Source organism: Thunnus maccoyii, chromosome 9, assembly GCF_910596095.1.
Source record: "Thunnus maccoyii chromosome 9, fThuMac1.1, whole genome shotgun sequence".
In the NCBI taxonomy this organism is placed as follows: Eukaryota; Metazoa; Chordata; class Actinopteri; order Scombriformes; family Scombridae; genus Thunnus; species Thunnus maccoyii.
The window spans coordinates 14,049,412-14,071,310 of record NC_056541.1 but is presented as its reverse complement, the minus strand read 5'-3'; the positions used below and the strand labels follow the sequence as shown (position 1 = coordinate 14,071,310).

Genomic DNA, 21,899 nt, shown 5'->3' with positions numbered 1-21,899 from the left:
TTCATGAGGAAGCACAACTGAAAAGACAAATTTATCCTGCTGTCAGTGGGTCAACTCCGGTTAACCTAAACAAGGAACATGAATGTTAGATCCTACAACAAACTGCACAGTCTAAATGCAATGTTTACCCACAGACTGATCAGAAAGTAGAGGTATTGGCCTCAAGCGCATCTCTACAAGGAAACCTCAAACAAGACAGGCATTCAAGATAACAAATGCACACATGCATGTATGTACATTCAAAAAATTATGCACGCAGGCACCCACGCCACATATCTGGTACACAGTTTTCATTCTTTGTTTATGTCAGAAAAGGTGGTTTCTGAGTTTCAAACAACTTCCGCCTTGTATAAAATTAGAAAGTTAAAGTTTCCAGGAGTAAGGCAGATTTCCCAGAGTTCCTGGGGGTGTCTGGAGAGTGTTTATGCATCGTTCTACTCCAGCTGAACATTAAATTTGAGTTTTAGAAGTTGACGGTCTGATCAAAACAGACAAGCCATATGTCATGGCTTGGGCAGGTGAGCACAGATGGAGAGAAGGGGGAGATGCGTTTGCGTAGATATCTGTCTGTGTTTACAAAGTCCTTAGCCAGTGAGGTTGTGTGCTGAGTATTAACTAAATAGCACTGGTTTGGTTAGCATAATCGCTAGTCTTCACTTGCCAAGATATTTAATTTCAATGGTGCAACTTGATTTGGTTAGTAGGACTTTGAAACTAGAACTTAGAAAAACATTTACATAGAAACTTAATAATGGATGTATGAATAGCTGCAAGCCAATCCAGGTTTTTCAGTCTGCAGCTCTGTTCCTAACCAGAGAGGTTGGAAGCAAGCACCTGGCATGTGCAGACTTTCCAGAGTCTATACAAACACACATACACACACAAGCACATGCATAACAGAACAAAGAGTAGGATTAACAATCAGCACAGTATTTGTCCCTGGGAGCCTCTAATACAAACCAGGTGAGCAACAATAGCAGTTAATAACTCCAATTTACTTTGTAATTAAAGTTCCATTACAGAGCGCATTGTAAAATACCAATTTGAAATAGTAAATCAGTCACGCAGCAGAAACATTCTCTATGTTTATTACGAGTGGGAATCACAGATGAACTCACGGTATTCTTCCAACGATAACGATATATCACAACAAAGGTGATTCTGCAATACATGATATATCACAAAAAATGATCTACGATATATCATGATATCTGTAACTGAAGAAGAAAGAAATGGTTTCAAGGAGCAGGAAATAGTCAGGTAATGTACAATGTTTATTAATAGTACATTAGTTTCACAGAAAAGAAATGCCTCCAAGTATAAATATCAGAACAAATTTTAACTGTAGCCCGTTTGTGCCTCTCACACAGATCTGCTGGTAGCGTTAGCAAGTCTGATAAGAGACAACAGAGAGATGACAACGTATTAATAAACCAAAGATGTATTCTTTTTCTGTGGCAGTAACCACAACACATGACCCATTGACAACTAACTATATTTAGAGCTTTAAGAGATATTCAGGGCTAACAACGGTAAAATTAACATGATAAACACGATGGCTTCGTATTGACGTTCCCCCACAGACACACCGGCCTCTCGTGGTAGAGCCGCTAGCTCAGCTACAACACAGCTACCACGCAGAAACTTTTACAAGGGGCCATGAATGTGCTTCTAGTGACAGTCAAAACTCCAGCCGACTGTCTGTATTTCCAGTGTGGACACGGAGAGTCTGACAGCAGCTGCTCATGGCTAGTTATTTCGTTTGCATTTCTTTGTTCTCACCTACAATGGCCGTTCATCTGACCGTCCCTGGTCTGTTGAGCTCCTCGATAAGGAGTCGAAGGGTTGTGGCACTCTGGTAGCGGTAAGTCAAAGTAGCTGAATCGATTCTGAGCGGTCGTATGTTTACGAACAATTTATCGATACTTGGCACGAGTATATCGATAAGTGGAAATATCGCGATATGTTGCAATATTGATTTTTCATCCCACCCCTAATGTTTATCCCGGTAGACTAGTACATAAATATCCCAACAAACAAATCCAAGCAGACACGTCGGTCCCTCCATCCATTTAGCACACTGTGATACCGGTAATTTCCTTTCTCCCCTTTGGTAGAAAATGGCTTTCCACTATTTCTCCCACACTCAAAACCCTGGGTAATTTTCTTAATCTGATTCTGAGCATTTGCATAAAAATGTTCACTTTTGAGGCTCCCATAACAGAACACAGCTCTAATACACAATTACTCTCCTCAATAGTGGCGGCTAATTACAGAGGTGTCACACAAACAGGTAGCAGAACAGAGAGGGGGGCCTCCAACAAAATGGCTGAGGTGCGAGTCAGCCACATGGGACAGAGCAGCTCAATGGAAAGCAGTAAATTCATTTAGGCTGGCTTCATTAAACCCTGCTCCTTGGGCCCTGCATCATGCTCTCCCCTTTGCTCCCCCTGCTCTCATTTGTGGGGCAGCGGATGTGCTGTGGGTATGAAGAAGGCGATCACACAAATGAGTGCAACACAGAGGGAATGCGGGGAACGCTATAGGGTGGAAAAATGGGAAGAGAGGGAGAGATTAAGGGAGATATAGAGAGCACAGCGACGAGGGGAAGGGAAGGAAAAAGGGAAGTGAGGGAAGGAAGGAAGACAAGAAAGAAGGGAAGGGATGGTATCAATAAAGCAACACCAATACAAAAAAAAAAAGAACAGAGCAAAAATTACACAAAGTGCTGGTGGGATAGAACAAGGGCATGAGGACATGTGCTCATTTGATGATAAAGAAATAAGGCATAAAAGGATGAGCGTATAAAAGAATAATTTTGAATATGGCTTTTGTTTTATTCATCTGACCCAGTCTTCCAAAAGCCACAGAGAACAGAGGAAGACAGAGAAAATTACAGCTTTGGTCCTCAAACAGAGGCCAAATGCCAGGTCTCCAGCATGGTGAAACAAGGGCAGCCGAGCCCCGTGGTCTCTTTACCATTTAGATTATACTGGCAACTTTCTGACCCCACAGTATGGATAACCATAATAAGCCACAGCTCCCTGCTGCGCACCACCTGTAAGCCAAACATATTCACAAACACAAACCTCAACTCGTACACAGAGATCCTGACCACAAAAGTATCCACATGCACAAAACCAACTCTAAAAGGGAACTTTCCACTTCTGCATAGTTTTGTCAGACTCAGTCCAAGCCCGCTGCCTTACACTCGAACCATTTTGTGCCCAATTTAACAGGGCGCTTGCTGGGAACACAATTAATGTCTGTTGTAAAATGGACATTGAGAAGAAGGTATGTCATCTCATGAAAGGAAAGAATTCAGAGTTCTGAAAGAAATCAGGCGGCTACGTGAAATACTTCTGCTCCTTTCAGTGGGGGGAACACAGAGAGCCAGTGGCCACGCATTTCCACAGAGGAGGTGTCACCATGCACAGTCCACTGCGTTGGTTCCTGGCCAACGGAGCACTTCATGAGAACATTTCAGTGTGATTACATTACCTACCTGCTCAGTTGACACGCTGATTCTGCGTGACTCGAATCACTTTTACACGTGACCCGCGCAGAACCATCTGTAGGGTGAACGCATGCAACCTGGTGTACGGGCCCCTTTCTGGAGTAAGAGTCAAACACAGAGCCTTGCCTCCATATGCTCTTAAGCACCCATTCACAGGCAAGCATCTACAAATATGCATACAGAGATGCCCACTATGGTTTGGCCGCAGACCAAAGTATTCATGCATATGCACAAAGATATACACAGAAAGACGTGCACTGCTATTTTGGGGCGGTAAAGTGAAAGTGTACTGACTGAAGCTGTCCTAAAGCTTGTATAACCATCACATTAAAATAAATAAATAATAATTGTGTTGGCACAAGCAAGAAAGGTCTTAAAGAAAAATGTCAGGAAGTAGGAGGGAAAACGCTCTTTCCCTCTCTAACAATCGGACTGAAATTGATTCGTAGCAGCAAAACAAGTCAGAAAAGCATGTTTTGAATAGTTTTGGATTTTCTTTTCTTGTCATAAAACAGATAAATCAAACATGAAAATGACACACAAAAGCAATTGTGAGAAAGATTCATCAGCAACAATTTAACCTTCAGAGTGGAATATTTAAAAAAAAACAAAAAAACAAAAAAACCCCATCAAACCACCAGAACTACAGAATTGGATAAAAGCATTAAAATGAGATCAACTCTCCAAACAAAGACATAAAATAAGATCAGAGAGAAAATCAAATGAAGATGCACAATCTGCATACATTTTGCATCATTACCCAAAATCAAATGCCCTGTTTTTTAAACCATGCTCTCTATTGGCTTCTTCTTTTATCTCCTGGTCTGGTAATAGGCTGAAGCAACAATAATTTACCCAGCCTGTCAGAACAGAGACCTATACGCGGAAAAAATTAAATTACAGCAAAAATGTATTTTGTCAAAATGGAACCAATAATTTTGCTGTCATGGGTCAACAATTTGGTTAACATGGATTTGAGCTAAATTCCAGTGTCAGGCTCATGACTCATTTTGTGAGATAACAGTGCTTCAAAGGCCTGTGTCCACAGCTGTGAGATGCAGGGTTTCCCTTATAATGATTACATTTGGATGCTTCACAAGGTGATTTAAACGCTGCAAAGCTACATTTTTGTTTAGGATTTTGTGTGATACTATAAGCAGGCATTAAAAAGTGGGACATCACATTGCTGCAGCTTTCACAACCCAAAACATTAATACTATCGGACCCTTAAACGGGTGTTTGACAGCATACCTAAACTGTCATATTAGCGTGGCTAATATGGAAAAAATTATCCAAAGGAAAGCTCTGTATTTGAAACTGTAAAATGTTGCCTTCTCACCAGAAATTTCTGCTGAGCTTCTGCTCTTATTAGCTCACCTTTAAAATCTCTGACTTTTTTTTCCCCCTGACACATTACATGTCACCGTGACTTGAACCAAACATCAGTCGCGGTGTTGCAATTCCTTAGTCACCGAAAGAGGGTGATAAAAGTCAAAGATTACTTAAAGCCCCTTTAAATTCAGCAGCTGTTTAGCTGTCACTGACGATGCATCACAAATCAAATCGTATGACTTCCAGAAATGAGAGCACTCCAATCAAACTAAAGACCCTGGAGCAGCAGGGTGGTGTGACGAGCAGAGAGACTTCCTCTGAAGAGGTCAGACTCAGACCCCTCTTTACTATACAGCTACACCACATGAATCTGATTAATTACATATTTTACTTATTTTATACTGCATATTTTAGTTCGTCAAGGGTTTGACATTTCATTGGATATGCACAGAGGTGCAGGATGCTGCTGGCCCTGGATCTGTGCCTGAATACAACAGCAGCTCTCATGCTGTTGTAGCCTATAAGCTCCAGCTGCTTGCCTTCATTGTGTCTCTGCGCCGCGCCACAAATGTTCCTCCATCTCCGATACTTATCAAGGCACTGGAGTCTGACGCTGCCATTACTCAAAATTAATAACCACGGCAGCATGTTTATCATAGCACACTTTCACACCCAACCTGCCAGAAATAATCACCTCAGTGTTTGTGTGCGTGACAGAGAGAGAAAGAGAGGGAGAAGAGGAAAGTATGAGAGAGACACGGGAGGAAACACAGAAAGACAACTGGAGGAGAGATGAAGTGTGGAAAAAAAAAGACAGAACAAAGAGAATTAGAGCCTGAGATGAAAGACATAACAGAGAGAAATGAAGAAAAAAATCTGCTACTTGCATACGTGTGCATCTGCCGTACCTAATCACTCTGCCTCCATTACACCTCGTTGATTTTTCCCGCACCTTTTCTTCCCATCATGTCTGACAACAGGGCAACTCTCCTTGTGTATTCACTCTACTAACCAGGACTCTAATCTCTGCTGACAGTTAATCTGCTCCAACAAGGTCGGCCTGAGTAAATAAATAGAGGCCAGGGGTTTTTTTAATTTACAAATCATGTGAGTACAGTCCACGGTATTCCTATGACTTCCCCATCGGAAGCAGAGGAAAGAAGCATGACATTCTTAGCAGCGGTAGCATTGCTCAAATCGTTGGTCCTTATGATGTATGTGTGAAAATACAAGAGCGGAAAAGAGAAGCGACAAGGACAGGGGGGAAGGCCCCTCAGCACCTCCATTCAAATCTGGAGAGACAGGTGGGGGAGCAACAAGACAAGGACAAATGTCTGTCGGCCCCTGGTTCGGGCTCTGCTGACATTTTCCATGGCATTTAGAAAACATCCAAAAAATACCAAAAGAAACTAAAAATAGTGCGCTGGAGGAAAAATAGTGCGGTAGGAAGTTGAGGTTATACAATAGATTCAGACATTTCATGTGACCTCTTATCTGACAGATTCACTCACTTTTATACAGTCCAGCTGCTTTCTTTAACGGCGATGAAACTTTATGGCTGAACTCAGCGACTACTGAGGTCAGACAGAGAGTTTGTACTCAACAGAAACCACAAGCCTCTCTTTCTACTTTTTTTTTTAGTAATAACACTCAACTGACGCCGGCCTCTACTTATGTTATAAGTGTGAGTAGGTTAAAAGCAGTAAAAGAAAAGAAGCCTCTTTCCATTATCACAGGCTGCACTCCAGAGCACATATTTATAAAACTGTGACAGCAACAGATAAGAGTAAAAACCTTCACTTTTTTCCTACTCATAGAGTTAACAATGAATCCTTTTTGTAATATTTCTTTGGACAAAAGATGTCTTAAATGTAACTCTTCAAAGTCTGTTAAGAGCAGCCTGTTGGGGTCCTAGATAATAATGAAATGCTGTGATATCCTCAAGAATTAGACCAAAGGTGTTGTAAAAAAATAAGTTGGTACTGTATCAAAGAAACTGGATTCACCAAAGTATAGTCTGTAACTGTCAAATCAGTTATTTATATATAGTCCTCATGCCATGAGGAAATCGCCAAAGAAAGATCAACATCAAGCTCCTGTGGGATGTACAACATGGTAATTAATCTAGTAAGCATACACATCTACAAGAGTAAAAGTTACAACAAGTAACAGTTATGTAAAATGTTGTATTAGCTACATATTAGCCCCAGATAGTTAACACTAGTATGCAGGAAAACTAAATCAACAAACCAAAATCACTCAACAGCCATAATAAAAGAGTATCCACTTTGCTGTAACTACTGTGCCCCGACAAGAACATTAATTTGGGTAGTAAATGAAAGATGACATGTCAATATTTGCTTGGTTACATATATGATAAAAGGCTGAATGTAAACTGCCACAGTACTGTGACAGTAGGGGTCGCTACGTGCAACAAGTATCCCTGTTTTAACACTTATCCTGGTTTTGATCATTTTCTTAATATGGCGTTTACATGAGAAACCTGGTTATTAACATCCTTGTTTACATGAACAGTTTCCAGGTTTCTGATCTGTAGGATTATTAAAGACCCTTGCCAGGATTATTAAAGACCCCAGCCACCCCAACAATGGACTGTTTCAGCTGCTACCGTTTGGCAAGCGCTACCGCAGACCGAAGGCCCGGACCAGCAGGCTCTGTGACAGCTTTTTCCACCAGGCCACCAGGCTTATGAACAATGGACACTAATGGCCTGCTGCCTGCCTGATGTCACACACACACAAACATAAGCACAGATATCCATGCATATACACATATAATATACACATATAGACATTTATTCATATATTACAGGTAGGACACATGCACTGTACATACATACATACACTCATATGTTTTATACTCATCTTGTTGTTTACACTCTTATCTATTACTATTGCTTTTACTATTTTAAACATTTCTTTCTTTTTTCCGTACCGCATTGTCGAGGAGCTGAAACCTAATAGTTTTACTCTCTAATACTTGTGTGATGAGATGTAAAAATAAAGAACTTTAAAACTTGATCATCTCTGTCCAGTTGTGTCTTGATTCCTCAACATCTAAGCCACTCATTTCTCTATCAACAGGGCATGTTGAGAGACCTAGATAATGTGATACATGTCACAGTATCCTGGTTTCTATTGGAGTACTCCAGGCAGCAAGTTTCTGAAACTAGAATAAGGTGTTAACATGTGCAACACATGACCGGGATACTCCAAAAACCTAATCATAACCAGGGTACTTGTGCACATGTAAACATATGTTTCTTTTCTTATGCCGCACTTGTTGTAATAAATATTCAGTTTATTAACATTTTCCCTGAAGCATCTGCTCAACCAGTAGCAGAGTTTTCTTCCATGCTCCAGTTTCGTTCTTGTTTTGTTTCCTTTTCAGCCAATTTCCCTTTAATTTCATCCATATTGGAGTGTTCTTCCTGTTGTTAATTCCGTGTGTTAATTGCTACAGGAGATATTAAAGATTTCACACAAATAAAAACTAATAAACATTTAAATTATGTAGGCTTTGGCAGAATAACATATCCCTGCAGAAATCTAAGGATTTTTTAAATAAATAAATAAATAATGGGGCAGACATCAGTCAAATATTTTTGTCTGATTGGCTATTCATAATTAAAGCATACATGACTTGAGAGCTGCTCATATAGGTTAACTCCTTGATGTCACTCTTAGTAGTAGTGAGTCACTTGATAAATCTGTCTTACTATTCACTTGAGCAAAGGACTTTTTTACTCCTACGTTGGCTCTTTAAAGCATTCTTCAGTTTAATTCTCAGAACAAATACGGGCCTGAGTCACCATCACATGTCGTTGATCACACTGATGTATCATGTAATCATTACATTTTGGGGTTTACCCATAGACTGTATATAGACTATATATTATACATATGGATGTAGTGAGGTGTGACGTCACCCATTGGTTTGTACTGGAGCCGGTTTGAAGCCCAGGTTGGCACCAGGACCTTCCAAATAAGGAGTGCGGGATGTTTCCTTTCACACTCTGGAAACATGCCCTGCTACCTCGGACTGAAGAGAAAGCTAGCTTACTGGGAACGCAGAACAGTGCACACTTGGGTTAAAATTAATTAACATGGCAGGTATCATTGTCAAGTATCATTAAACTTGCCAAAACATGGCAACAATAGTCCAACTCAGTGCGAGTCCCAGAGCCAGAGAGAGCACTGTCAATCACAGCTGTCAATCAACGCCCACAGAACAGACATCAAAGCTACTATAAGTCTTCAAATCTTATTAACAAAGCACCACACTTATTAGAGCACCCAAATTTAGCAAATGAGTCCATAATGACTCGTTGAAAAAATGTATTGACTTAGTATTTTATGAGAGAAGTTGGGCGTCTATTGGAGCCAGTGGTTTTTTTGGAGCCAGCACCTAGCGGCCGTCGATGGCACTGCACTTTAAGGGACTTCTGCATTGGCTTCGAATTCAAGCTGTGGTTGTTGCCGCTGGGGCTTAACACTTCTCCAGGCACTGTGAGATCTGCCAGCTGGCTACAACAGAGGCTTTTTGGAAAAAGCTTCTATTGCAAATGCCTCCAAATCCACACGCCTTTGAGTTTTAGAGAAGGTGTGTTTCTGCGAGAATGCTTCTCCAATTATTTTCTGCTTTATAAGCTCCTGAAAGTCAGAGAGGGCCCCCAGTCATCCCTCATCTAGTCCGATTTCTGTGAAGGGGGACAAAAATGTAGAGCAGCCAATTTTGGCTGTGATTTGTGATGCTCATAAGTGATGGAGATATGCAGAGAATGTTAGCCTGCAGAAAAAAGCAAGAAAAAAGTCACAGAGCAACCGAATATTGATTTCCCCTTTTAAATGAAGCTGTTAGAAAGACTGAAAGATTAAAAAAAAAGAAAAAGAAAGAGAAAGGATGCCAACTTCCAACAATACAGATCTCATAAAAGAAATGACTCATTTACTCCATGAATCTGCTTTCACCAAGACTACAGCCCAGTTGACCAGAGCTCGCTCACAAAAACATAAACACATAAAAGCTCAGACAGACCCAGTGGAGGACAAACATAAATCTCCATGTCAACACAGGCCTTGTGTCCAGGAGCAGGGTTATTGTTAGCAGAATAGCTGCTGGGCTGCTGCTATAGGCCACCAATCTCAAACCATAATTATTTAGAAGCTATGGGTGAGATGCTGGATAAGTATGTGAATTGAATATGAAAGTAAGACAACTGGTTACCATAACTGACGCATGCTGTTTTAAACAAATGGAGACACAACCAATTAGATTAAGCATTAACAACAATGGTATCAACACATCATTTTGTAATGATCATATTTACTTGAGTGAAGATGATTTATATACCAAGGCTGTATCTGTTCCAATAAGTTATAGTGATCACGATGTAGTAGCAATTGCAAGAAAAGGTCAGGTACCCAAAGCCAAACCAAGAGCTGTATACAAAGGGTCCTACAGGAGGTTTTCTCAGGAAGCTTTCTTGGAGGATGTCGGTAAAATATGTGAACTAGAACCATTTCTCAAAAAGTTTCAACCAGTTATTGACAAACATGCACCTGTTAGGAAACTGACAGCGAGGACTTGTAGAGCGCCATGGGTTGACAGGGAATTAAAGGGCTATATGTCTCAGAGGAACGAGGCAAAGGAAACAGCACAAAAAGTGGTTGTATAACTGACAGACAAAAATACTGTAAACTGAGGAATTATGTCACAAAACTTCACAAAAGGAAAAGAAACAATATTATGCTCTACAGTCAAGCAGGACAAAGAATGACGGGAAAAAGCTTTAGAGTACACTAAATAACATAATGGGAAAAAACACCTCTCCACAACCTACATTTTCTGAGTGTAGATAAAGTACCTTTATCACAAACCCAAAGAAATTGCAAATTACTTGAATGATTACTTCAGAAACAATGTATATAGATTAGGGAGATAATTATCACATGGGACAGACAATAGCTTATCCATTTTTAACATAAAAAGAATTATATGAGGTATAAACCCTGCCATTTTGAGTTCAGTCAATTAAAAGTGGAAACAGTGGATAAATAAATAAAGTTACCATGTAATGACAAATAACCAGGGATTGATAATATAGATGGTAAGCACAAATGGCTATATTGCACACCCAATTTGTCACATACTAAATACCAGCCTGAAACAATCTTTCCACAGGCTTAGAAAGAAGCAAAAGTTTTCTACTGCCCAAAGACCGAAAAACATCATTTAGTGGCCCTTAGTCGTCCCATAAGCTTGTTACCAGCACTAAGTAAGTAGTATTTGATCAAATACAAGAATACACACATACAAGACCTCTCAGTAAGTTTGTTAATCTGATAACAAACTTTCGGCAAAAGTGACACTCTACATGTATAGCTCTAGTGCAAATGACAGATGACTGGTAATGAGATCTGGACAGCAAATTGATATGTGGAGCCGTCCTATTAGATTTTACAGCAGCATGTGATGCTATTGACCACAAGCTTCTTCTTGAAAAGCCTGAGCGTTATGGATTCAGACCATCTGCAGCCGCCTAGATGGAAAGCTATCTGGTAAATAGATTGCAGAAAGTCTTCTATAATGGATGTTACTCAGATAGCGTGTCTGTGGAATGTGGAGTTCCTCAAGGGAGCAGTCTAGGCCCACTTATGTATTCCATTTTCACGAACTATTTACCTCTTGTACTAAAAAATGCTAAAATAACTATGTACTCAGATAATACTACAGTACATGCATCAGCAGCAGCACCTGCTGATCTGACTGTCATCTTGAACAGGAAGCTAGATATTATCAGAAAGTTGATGCTTGAAAATAAACAGATACTTAACATATCCTTGAAAACAAAAAGATAAGTAAAACATCCAGAACAAAACACATAGATTTGATTCAAATCATTTGCTAAGAAAGGGCTAGAGCTTAAACTCTTTATAAATAAAATACCCATCCAGCAAGTAAAGGAAACCAAGCTATTGAGCATAACCCTTGACACCAAATTGTCCTGGTCAAAACACATCAACACCGTTGTCAACGGAATTGGCAAGGCATTGGCCGTAATAAACCAATGCAGAAAATACCTTACACCTGATTTAAAAAAACATGTATTAAGTACTCTTATTCTTTTGCAGCTTGATAACTGCCAGATAATATGGGTGAATACCACAAAAAAGATTTAAGCAAACTAGAGCTAGTACAGAACAAAGCCTTGCTCTCCAGCGTCCGTACGGCACTAACATCAGTAGCATGCACTTCCATGCTGATCACTGCGCTTCTAACTATCTACATGGAAAGTTTACAATTCAAAACTCTATCATGTCAGTACAGTCAATTCAAACACAATTTAGAGTCATATACATATGCCACCAGACAGGCAACAGAGGGCCAGTTTTCATTCCACAAGACAAACACTAATTTCCTTAAATGCACAGTAGAATATAGAAACATGGAATTCTTTATCAGTGTCACTGACTAAATTAACACAGAAATCAATGTTTAAAAAGCAAATAAGGAAACACCTAGGAACATCATATTTGTAGGATACTATGCATATGCAGATTTGTAGTTGTCGCTGGTAACTCTGTTGAAAGTCATTAGTGTTTACATACATATTAATATTATTCTCTTATATATGTCTTATGTTTGCCATTTGTGTTGACTGTAATGTTGCATTACATGCTGTAATGTATCCTTTTAAATGTAGACCCCAGGAAGACTAGCTGTGCTTTAAGGCACAGCTAATGGGGATCCTTGCTTTGACCAAAATCAATAGGGAAACTTTACTGCAACACACTCACACTTGCACACATCAAAAGGTGTGTGTCTCAGAGCATTAAGTTCACATAAAATCCATGTTGAACCTCTTTACATCTTCCACAAAAAGTACAATGTGATAAAAAAAACTAATTATGGTACAAATTAAACTCTAAAATCCACACAATCTCCCCTGGGAGAAACACATGTCTCCAGGTACAAAAGAAATCTTCACACACACACACACACACAAGAAAAACAAACACACACAATGGTAATAAAAATCACACATACACTATGTGCACAACACAAAAGCTCCCCTGAGTTTCTGCAAGATGAAAAAACAGACACCAAGCGCCAAAAAAAATGAAAGAAAACCGTTTAACTTTGACACTGTGTTCTCAACTTGTTTCTGAAAAAGTGAGCTCTGCCATTTGCTGTGCCGTTCCACTTTGATCATGACTCACTCCCCATTTTCAAACGCTGTGACATTTGAAAAACACAATCCCACTTTGGTCTACTATCATCGCTGGAGAGGAGGATACAGAGAAATAGCAGGGCCAACACTGCCCCCCTACAGCACATCGCATCGTCTCTCCCCAAGAAATGAAGGTGACCACAAAACAGGTGTCCTACTGTCACAATCTGCCTGTCGGACTGTGACGATGGGAAGTCCATATTTGGTCATCATTTCTCGCTTTCTTCCACCGAGATGCTGTTCAGCTATTACCTAGAAAGATGGAGGGATCCAGAGGGTGCACCGTTTTTTTTTTTTATTATTTATTTTCTTAAAGATGAGAGACAAGAAGAAAGAGAAAAAGAGAGGAGGGGAAGGAAAAATGACTGAGGTACTTTACCTCCCACAGGGCTCTATCTCTCCGATGGCCCCTTGTCGGGGGGACAAATTGATCTTGGAAATAAGGGGTCATTTCCTCTGCCTGTTTACCTGTTCACAGCACACTGTCATCAGTATGAAACACACACACACACCTCTGACCCAGCTGTACCCTCAGAGAGCTAATGTGAGGGATGGTTGAGTCATTCTGGCCTTCACTGTGACAACAAGCAAGCATCCTGTGTGTGTGTGTGCATGTGTGTGCGCATGTATGTGTGTGTGTCAGTGCAGCTTCCCCAACAGCAGTGACCCAGATGACCTTTGACTCTTTGAACCTTGAGCCAAATGAGCCATTTCAGCTCCTCTCTCTCTCTCTCTGTCAGTGGGAACACACTAACAGTCTGTCCATAGCAGGAAACCATCATCGATAAAATCTCACTTTTAAACAGCCCATCAAGCTCCTCAGACAACTTCTGCCAGAGTGTGTGTAGGTGTGTATGTCTATGTACACATTGGAGTGTGTTTTTACTGTATGTAATTTGACGACAGAGTTAGGAGTTATTAAGGTTTTATCAATTCTGATTAGGATTCTGTGTATCGATTCCAGTTCTTACTGGAGAGGAGGGGACCATGTATCATGGTCCCAATGATACATAAAGAAAGTATGTTTACACTAAACAGTACAGTAATTTGTTTTTGGATTCTTTTTGGGACCAATATTGACCTTATCTAAAAGTACAGGGAACCCTTATTGTGAATTAGGTGTTAATAATGTATGTCTTGCTATCAAGACTTAGAAATGTCACCAATTGCTGTAAATTGCTTCTATTTTATTTCTTTATCTACATATTTTAAGCTTTAGTCCTTGTTCAAACGCTGGGTTTTAAGCCCTTTTGGCTCAGTTTCATCACACGGGAATACCAGGTCCAAATATGGAACACTGCTCCACCTGGGCGTCTCCTTTGATGTGTGATTGACAGTCATTAGTCTAATTAGTGCTGACAGAGGGTGACTTACGGACTTCAGTGGGGTGATGAAAAGTGCAGGACTATTACAGGAGAAATGTGCATTTTTTACCATAAAAGTGAAGCTTATTACAAGTGAGAAAAAAAAGGATATTTGTGTGCACTGTGAATCTCAGCAGAACTGGGTACAAAACAAAGTGAGCTGGAACTGTTTAGTTCAGAAGAAAGTGCTGCAGCTCTGTTGAAAATTTGTGGAGCCCAGCAATGGGTGGAGTTTTTTTGTGAAATGACATACAGTATATATGTGTTACCTGCACACAAACAGCTTGTTGCGTCATTAACTCCTCTCTGTCTCTCTCTGTTAGACACACAGAATTCACAGCAGAGCTTGTTTTGTGTTTTGGGGGTTGTTGAGTGGATTTGTGTATTGAAACTCTGGTTATTGACGATCCATCGGTGTTCAACAGAAACTTGGGTTAAACTTGGTGAAGCTGCTCTCTTGTATTTTTTGTTTATTTCAGTAAACATACAGTTTATGTCAATGAGATTGCTCTGTTACTTTTACGCCATACGCTGCAAGGTTGTCATAGTTTGTTTGTGCATCTAATTAAAATGCTGATGCAGTCCTGGCATATAGGCTTTAAACAATTAAAAATCAATCTTTTAGTCGATGTTTTCGGTAGCATCAAATGTTTTGAACAGTGCATCACATGTATTCCTACATATATAAATATGAAAGAAATGTGTTTCTATATTAAGTTCCCTGTAATGTCAAGCAGATTGTGAATCAGCACTGATATAACCAATCCATTAGATACACTTTCTTTGTCAATGTTATTACAAAATTCAGTGTTTCAGATTCAAATTCAAGTCATTCAGTCGACTCAAGCCGACTCAGTTTTTAGTGCCAGAGCAACCCCTGGCCTCACATTACCTTATATAAAAATGATTTCAATAAGTTCCACTCATGCATCACGTGATGTATAAAGTTTTTAATCTTGTGAATTAGGGGCACTGGTATCAGAGCATTACTTGATATTTGCAGATACCCTGAGTTGAGGCATGAGAATCACTATGAGGAGAGAAATGAGTGCAAGTTAAAAGATAAGATAAAGGGAAATGGTGTGTCCCATCTTGCCATAAAAGTTGAATGTTTGGTGTTGTACCCTTGTTATTACTTTTGTTGTACTTTAGTAGTTGTATTCAGAATTACGTATTACTTTGCCAACAACAGCTGTTTTCAGTTGGGTTTCAGCAGTTGTAGTACAGTACAACAGTTAACTGACATTGTTACATTCAGCTGTTTGTCTGATCTGTGACTATGCTGACAGACGTAATTTATCTACTTACCAAATGCCCGTGTTGGAGCATTATCTGTAGGTACTCTTTCTATTACAGCTGTTTTGTGACTGTTTTATGATTTAGTAGAATTTAGTTCTTTATATTATTATCACTTTACTGCTAACCAAGCTAGCTGGTATACTTCACTAGCTGTCTGGTGCTAATTTGCAACATTCTAAGTGACTGTTGAGCTACTGTTGGAATAACTGTTACGCATTTAACTATTTTCACCTTTAGTCTTGTGGACTACTGTGCTGTACTTCCTATGTGGACTTAAAGGACCAGTGTGTAAGATTTAGGGGGCTCTATTGGCAGAAATGGAATATAATATTCATAAGTATGTTTTCATTAGTGTATCATATACCCATACCCAGTCCCCCTGCATCATACTTTAACTACATCACCTTCCTCTGTCACCTGAATCTTTCTTAAAATATGTCTTTAAATCTTACCTCTTCAAACCAGAGACTCTGGCTGTGTCTGAAATAACCCCCTTTACTATATAGCACACTATATTTATTGTTCGCCATTTTATTTGAGTGTACGAATTCTGTGTAAATGTATCGGCTATATAGCGCCCTCAGATATTCTACAATGAAACGAAAATAGCAGTGCCCGGGGCATGAACACTACTTTCTTCTGTCAATCACACAATGCAACACACTACATTTTATAGGTGTGAAAATAACTGTTGTGCAACTCTACACGTGTCAGTGATGATGCAATAATAATGATTAGCAAGTGTTCGAAATCTCAGTTTACTGCTCACTATGGACTAAACTATTGAGTTTCTACTATATAGTGAGTAGTGAATAAGTGAATGAGGGGGCGATTTCAGACACACAGCCTCTTTCTCACACAGACACAGACACAGACACACCTCAACATACACTTCCATCTCCACATTGCGAAAACCACCCAGTCAGTTCCTCGCTTTAAATAAGACCCCCTCCCCTTCGCTCCCCTCCCTTCCGCTTAGAGCTGTGTGACTATAAAGTGTAACAATAAAGCAGCTTATGACTGGAGGCTTTTATTTGCTCTGGCTCCTTGAGCAGCAGTCAGCATGTACACAATACACACACACACAGAGGACTGCAGGGCCAGGAGGCTGGGCAGAGCAAACGGCCATTTCGGTTACTTCTGCTGGATTTTCAAAACTCTTCCTTTGGGGTTGCAGCAGTGCAGCATCAGAGCAGCAAGCGTGTAAGACTCGTCAGCTACGACTGTCCACCCAGCCCTTTCGCTCTCTCCTGCCTTTGTTTCATTCATAAGCCAACAACACATTTAGTGTATGCTGCCACACACACACACATTCACACACACATCATTTTAAATTCCAATATTCCCACAGGTGATCCAGACAAATCCAGTCAGACACACATACACCTTCGGCCCCTGAACCATTGCAGTAAATATCATTATGGAATCAATGCAGCATTGAATCAGCCGAGGCTGTGTGTGTGCGTGTGTGTATGTGTGTGTGTGTGTGTGCGTGCCTGCGTGTGTGAGTGTGTGTGTGTGATAAAGGGAAGAAGTTGATAACACCATATGCTCCTGTGAGGATTTCACCAAACTCCATGTTTTTTGATTGAAAGGAAGGTGGGTAAGGTATTACCATAACCTTCCCACCACATGTCTGCTGTAAACTCAATAATGCAAGAATGATTTCAAACGTGCACACACAGACGCACACACACAGCTTCCCCGCACCCATTGTTGCTATGCACCATGGTAAATTCAATATTGTGTTCACACCCCTAAGCCAGAGTGGGAGTACAGTCGGCAGAGAAGCCACAGCTTTAGCTGTAAATCAATAGATTAAATAGAAATGTATGAATAAAACACAAGTTAATAAATAAAAGAGGAGATGGTTTACTCTTGCTGTCATATACTGTACAGGCCAACTCCCATTTGAGAGAGAAAGGGTGTGAGAGAAAAAAAAAAAAAAAAAAAAAAAGAGGATGAGAGCAACTTGAAAGATGACCAGAGAGACACACAGAGGGGAAACAGAAACAAAAGAGTTTTTAATGTGTTTTATACCATGTTTTTATTCATTATTTGGGATCTACTCCAGCTGTTCCTTCTCTATCATCGTCTATCAGGTCATACCAGAGTAGGTGTGCTTGCATAAGGAGTCTATCTGATTTACTGCAGTACATTTAATGTGCTTTCATTTCAAGTATTTGAGTGTGTGCGCAATATACAAACACGTGTTGTACTGTAAATGTCAGGACTGAAACGTCCGTGTTGATTTGACTAAAGATTAAAATGTGTCAAACAAGCGTAGTTATTCATCTTTGACATTTGTGAAGTGTGCGCATTATCTCACATACGGATCAGCTCCAAAATTGTTGTGTGTACTGTTTATGTGTAGGGCTAATCAAATTCTTAATCAACTTGTAGTCAAATGACTTCTTCAACTAATCAATCAATAGATTTAAATGAAAAAAAACACACTGCTGCCCCTTCACAGCTGTGTATGGAAGAATCAAAAGAGCTTATTATACAGAAATTCATGTTTTTTTACATTATAACAATGTCAGATATGATTATTACATTTCATTAATGACTAACAGTTTAGTCCCCATAAAAAGATCATTAAAAATAACTATCAATCAATGAAAGATCTCTTTGTTAACCAAGACCTTAATGAGCCGTTAGTCCAAAAACTAACTGAGAAGGAGCAGCCTCTGGATCCGCTGAACTTCTTTTATTGGATTTATTATACGGTTATTGGTACACAGCAGTGTTGGATTATAAACTTCTTAAGATGTACTATAAATACAACTCTCTTTTTTATTACTGTCTCTTAACACCTATTATATGGTTACTATTGCAGGTTCCCTCCATATTTTCTTTGTACCGTCAGCATGTTTTTCACTACTTAGAGGGCCTGAGATAAATCAGTGATTGTCATGCTGTAGGCCTGAGAATCCACTGAGACACTATACGTGACACTGAGTCATACAAAACAAAAACCTGACTTGACATACCTGTCGTTAATGCTCCAGTTGAGGCAGAGGTTGAGGGAGCTGAGGTTGCGACATTTCCTCACCACCTCCATCACCGTCTCGTTGTTCAGCTCGGAGATGTGCCGCAGGTCAAGGACGCTCAAATTACGTAGCTGCAAGAGGCAACACACACAAACATTTCATTTTTTTTTTATCATGTAGATGGCTAACAGTCAACCTAATAACAAAGCCCCCTTTTAACAATATAAAAACTATTGCAGCTCCAACCTTTTTTTTTTCCAGGAGGATCCACTGTTGATTAATTACTGTGAGCGGTGCAAAAAAATGAAATGAAGCTGTAAGAATGGAAATATTTGGTGAAGTCATGTCTGGTATACAAGCATGAATGAGTTTGATCCATGACATGATGATTTAAAGAATGTGAGAATGATTTCTCTATACACTGAGTGAGCTCGTACCACCAGATGTACTGCATTAATACAGAATAAAACCTAACAAGGCAGATAAATGATGGAAAATTGCTTGCTGTTAGTGTTTACCATTTTGTGCCTGCATGCCTGGTGTGAGGGGTTATGAGCCAACATAAGCATTCACTTTTGCTTTTCCTCTCATCTGCCAGACTTTCAACAATCCCGCCTTCCCATCTGAATAATATATAAGAATATACCTTATAAGAGGTGTTTAGATTCATCCTCCAGTCAAAATATCTACTTCCTGACACACTGTTGAACAACAAATGTTTCTTGCTTGCAGAAATTACTAAAAATGCTTTTTCCAAGTCACAGCACAGTTGTATTTTCCTCTGATACATACTCAAAATTATTAAAGGCACAGGTGTACACACACATACACACGCCGGGGATGCAAGATAATAGAGGTATGATACTCCAGCCAGCCGCCAGGGAGGCAGGGTGGTAAATGTCATGGCCAAGGCTAAAGAGAAAACAAGCTTACAGTTGGTGTTAAGATCACTGAGCACTATTGTCAGCTCTGTAGGCATGACATATACCTACCAGCATGAAGACACATGGGGGGAATGGATAAGGACCACGGCTCGCTGTGTGAAGTAAGCACACATGTAAACACTCTCCCCTGTCCCCGCATACTGGGAATCAAAACACAGAGAGGCACACACCGACTGCAAACAAACACAGCGAGTGTGTGATGCCGCACTGTGCTGACGGTTATAAAAGAGGCTTTCAAAACCGTTACCTCTGTCTAGTTACTCCATTTGTCTCTCTATTCTTATGCAGCCTGTGGCTTTTTTTTTTTGTCACCCTTCAAGAGAAAATTGGATCCACACCTCTTGTGATAAAAGGTCTGCTTAGGCATGAAATAAACATGAAACAGATTTTGTTTGTGGCACCTATACTGTGAAGACATGCTTAGATATACTAATGAAATAAACATTAAACAGCTTGTGTGTGCAAAGATGGGTCAAGAGTACAGCCGTGATCGTCAGGGACAGCTAAACTGACATGATAAACAATGGTATTTAATTAAAGGGGAAAAATCCTTAACTGCATGCATTATCACAGACATGCACACATGCATGCACATACTGTTAAACCACACACACACTCACACACAAACTACCATGTGCCCCTGTGGCCAGTGTTGGATCGACGTGCTAAATTATTCATGCATTTATTCATTCTGTGTGTGTGTGTGTGTGAGAGTGTGTGTGTGTGTGTGTGTGAGTGAGTGCATGTGTAAATGTGTGTGGCGGCATTGTTTGCAAAACAAAAGCATTGCAAAAATCAAACCTGGAAGTAAGTGACCACTACCAGAAAATACTGTATTCATAGCAACAGACAAGCAACACTCAGATTGTCAAAAAATTATCATCAACAGCACAAATATCCTCTCTCACACACACACACACACACACACACACACACACACACACACACACACACACACACACACACACACACACACACACACATACACATACACACACAGTTATTTGCATTTAGTATTTGTGATTATTAAGCCTGGAGTAAAAATTTAAAAGCCCTGACATCAAAAGTTGTATTTGTTCTCCAAATCTTCAAAACTGCTTATGTCTGCTAAAAAGAATTTCTACTACAACCAATGATAACAGTCTCATTGATGTTTATAGCCAATGAGAACCCAGGCCAACCCGGAGTGAGTTTTGATTGGCTGAGAGTGTAGCTAGGTTGAAGAAAATTGAAAATTTAGCAGCTGTCTGCATGAAAAGGAAGAGGCAGAGTCACGGCTGAGACTGTAACTTTGTTAATCCATCTGTGAAAAACCACAGCAGGAAAATAAATTCCACAGTTTAGCAGACATCTGCCGAAAGAAAAATATCCTCCAAATCCCTGAAATGAAGTCACACAAGAAACAACCTCTCAATAATTAGTCACACCTTCAGAATGTGACAGGCCACAGTGCCAATGTTTGTTTTCTCATAGTAGACAGACTATAGTAATTTGACTCGTAGGTGACAGGTTTTAATGCTTCCAATTTTATTTAATCATTTCCACTCATAATATAGTTTATTTTCTGCCCGTGTATGTCTGTGTGTCCGATAACAAACGTGAACATGAAAAGAAAGAAAAATAAATGGAGAGAAATGTGGAGGGGAGGGGAACAAAATCTTAAGAAGGAGAAGAAGACAAAGCCAGTGATTCACAGCACAAGTGAGAGAGAAAGTGATGGAAAACGGGAAAAGAATAAAACAGAGTGAGAGCAAGTGAGGGAGAAATAGAATAGAGAGCAGGGGATTTGGTGAGGGTTCGGTAGGTTTTCCTCCTCGATGGCTGCGTTCTGTAACCAGGCAGAGTTCGTCCTGTCTCCTCTGAGTTGGCAGCTACACCTGGATAATTATTCATGCTGTTCATAAAAACACTGAAACCTGCAAAATCCAGCTGCTCTGAGGCCAGCGTGTCGTCCCCGCCCCGTGAACACATATGCATGGCACGGAAATTAATGCGCACACCGATTATATGAATATTCTAACACTACGTGCACACATGTTCACATGCACAAAAGTATGCATGAGAAGATTTTTGAACAAAATGATTATTAAAACAAGCAGCAATTCTGTTAATAGTAGCAGTAATTTAATAAATCTGCCATTCTAGGTGGTAAAATTAATAATTAATGATAATAACCAGTAAATTAAATGACCCATC

At 39.9% G+C, this 21,899-nt stretch overlaps 1 protein-coding gene across 4 annotated transcripts in view; it reads right to left on the bottom strand.

Moving 5' to 3' along the window:
* fbxl17 (F-box and leucine-rich repeat protein 17) overlaps window positions 1–21,899 on the bottom strand; it is a 248,318-nt gene that overhangs the window by 139,882 nt on the left and 86,537 nt on the right. For all 4 annotated transcript variants that reach the window (XM_042420591.1, XM_042420590.1, XM_042420592.1 and 1 more), the window contains exon 8: window positions 18,760–18,890. In XM_042420591.1, coding sequence (XP_042276525.1) covers window positions 18,760–18,890 — 131 coding nt within the window. The remainder of the gene's footprint in view (window positions 1–18,759; window positions 18,891–21,899) is intronic.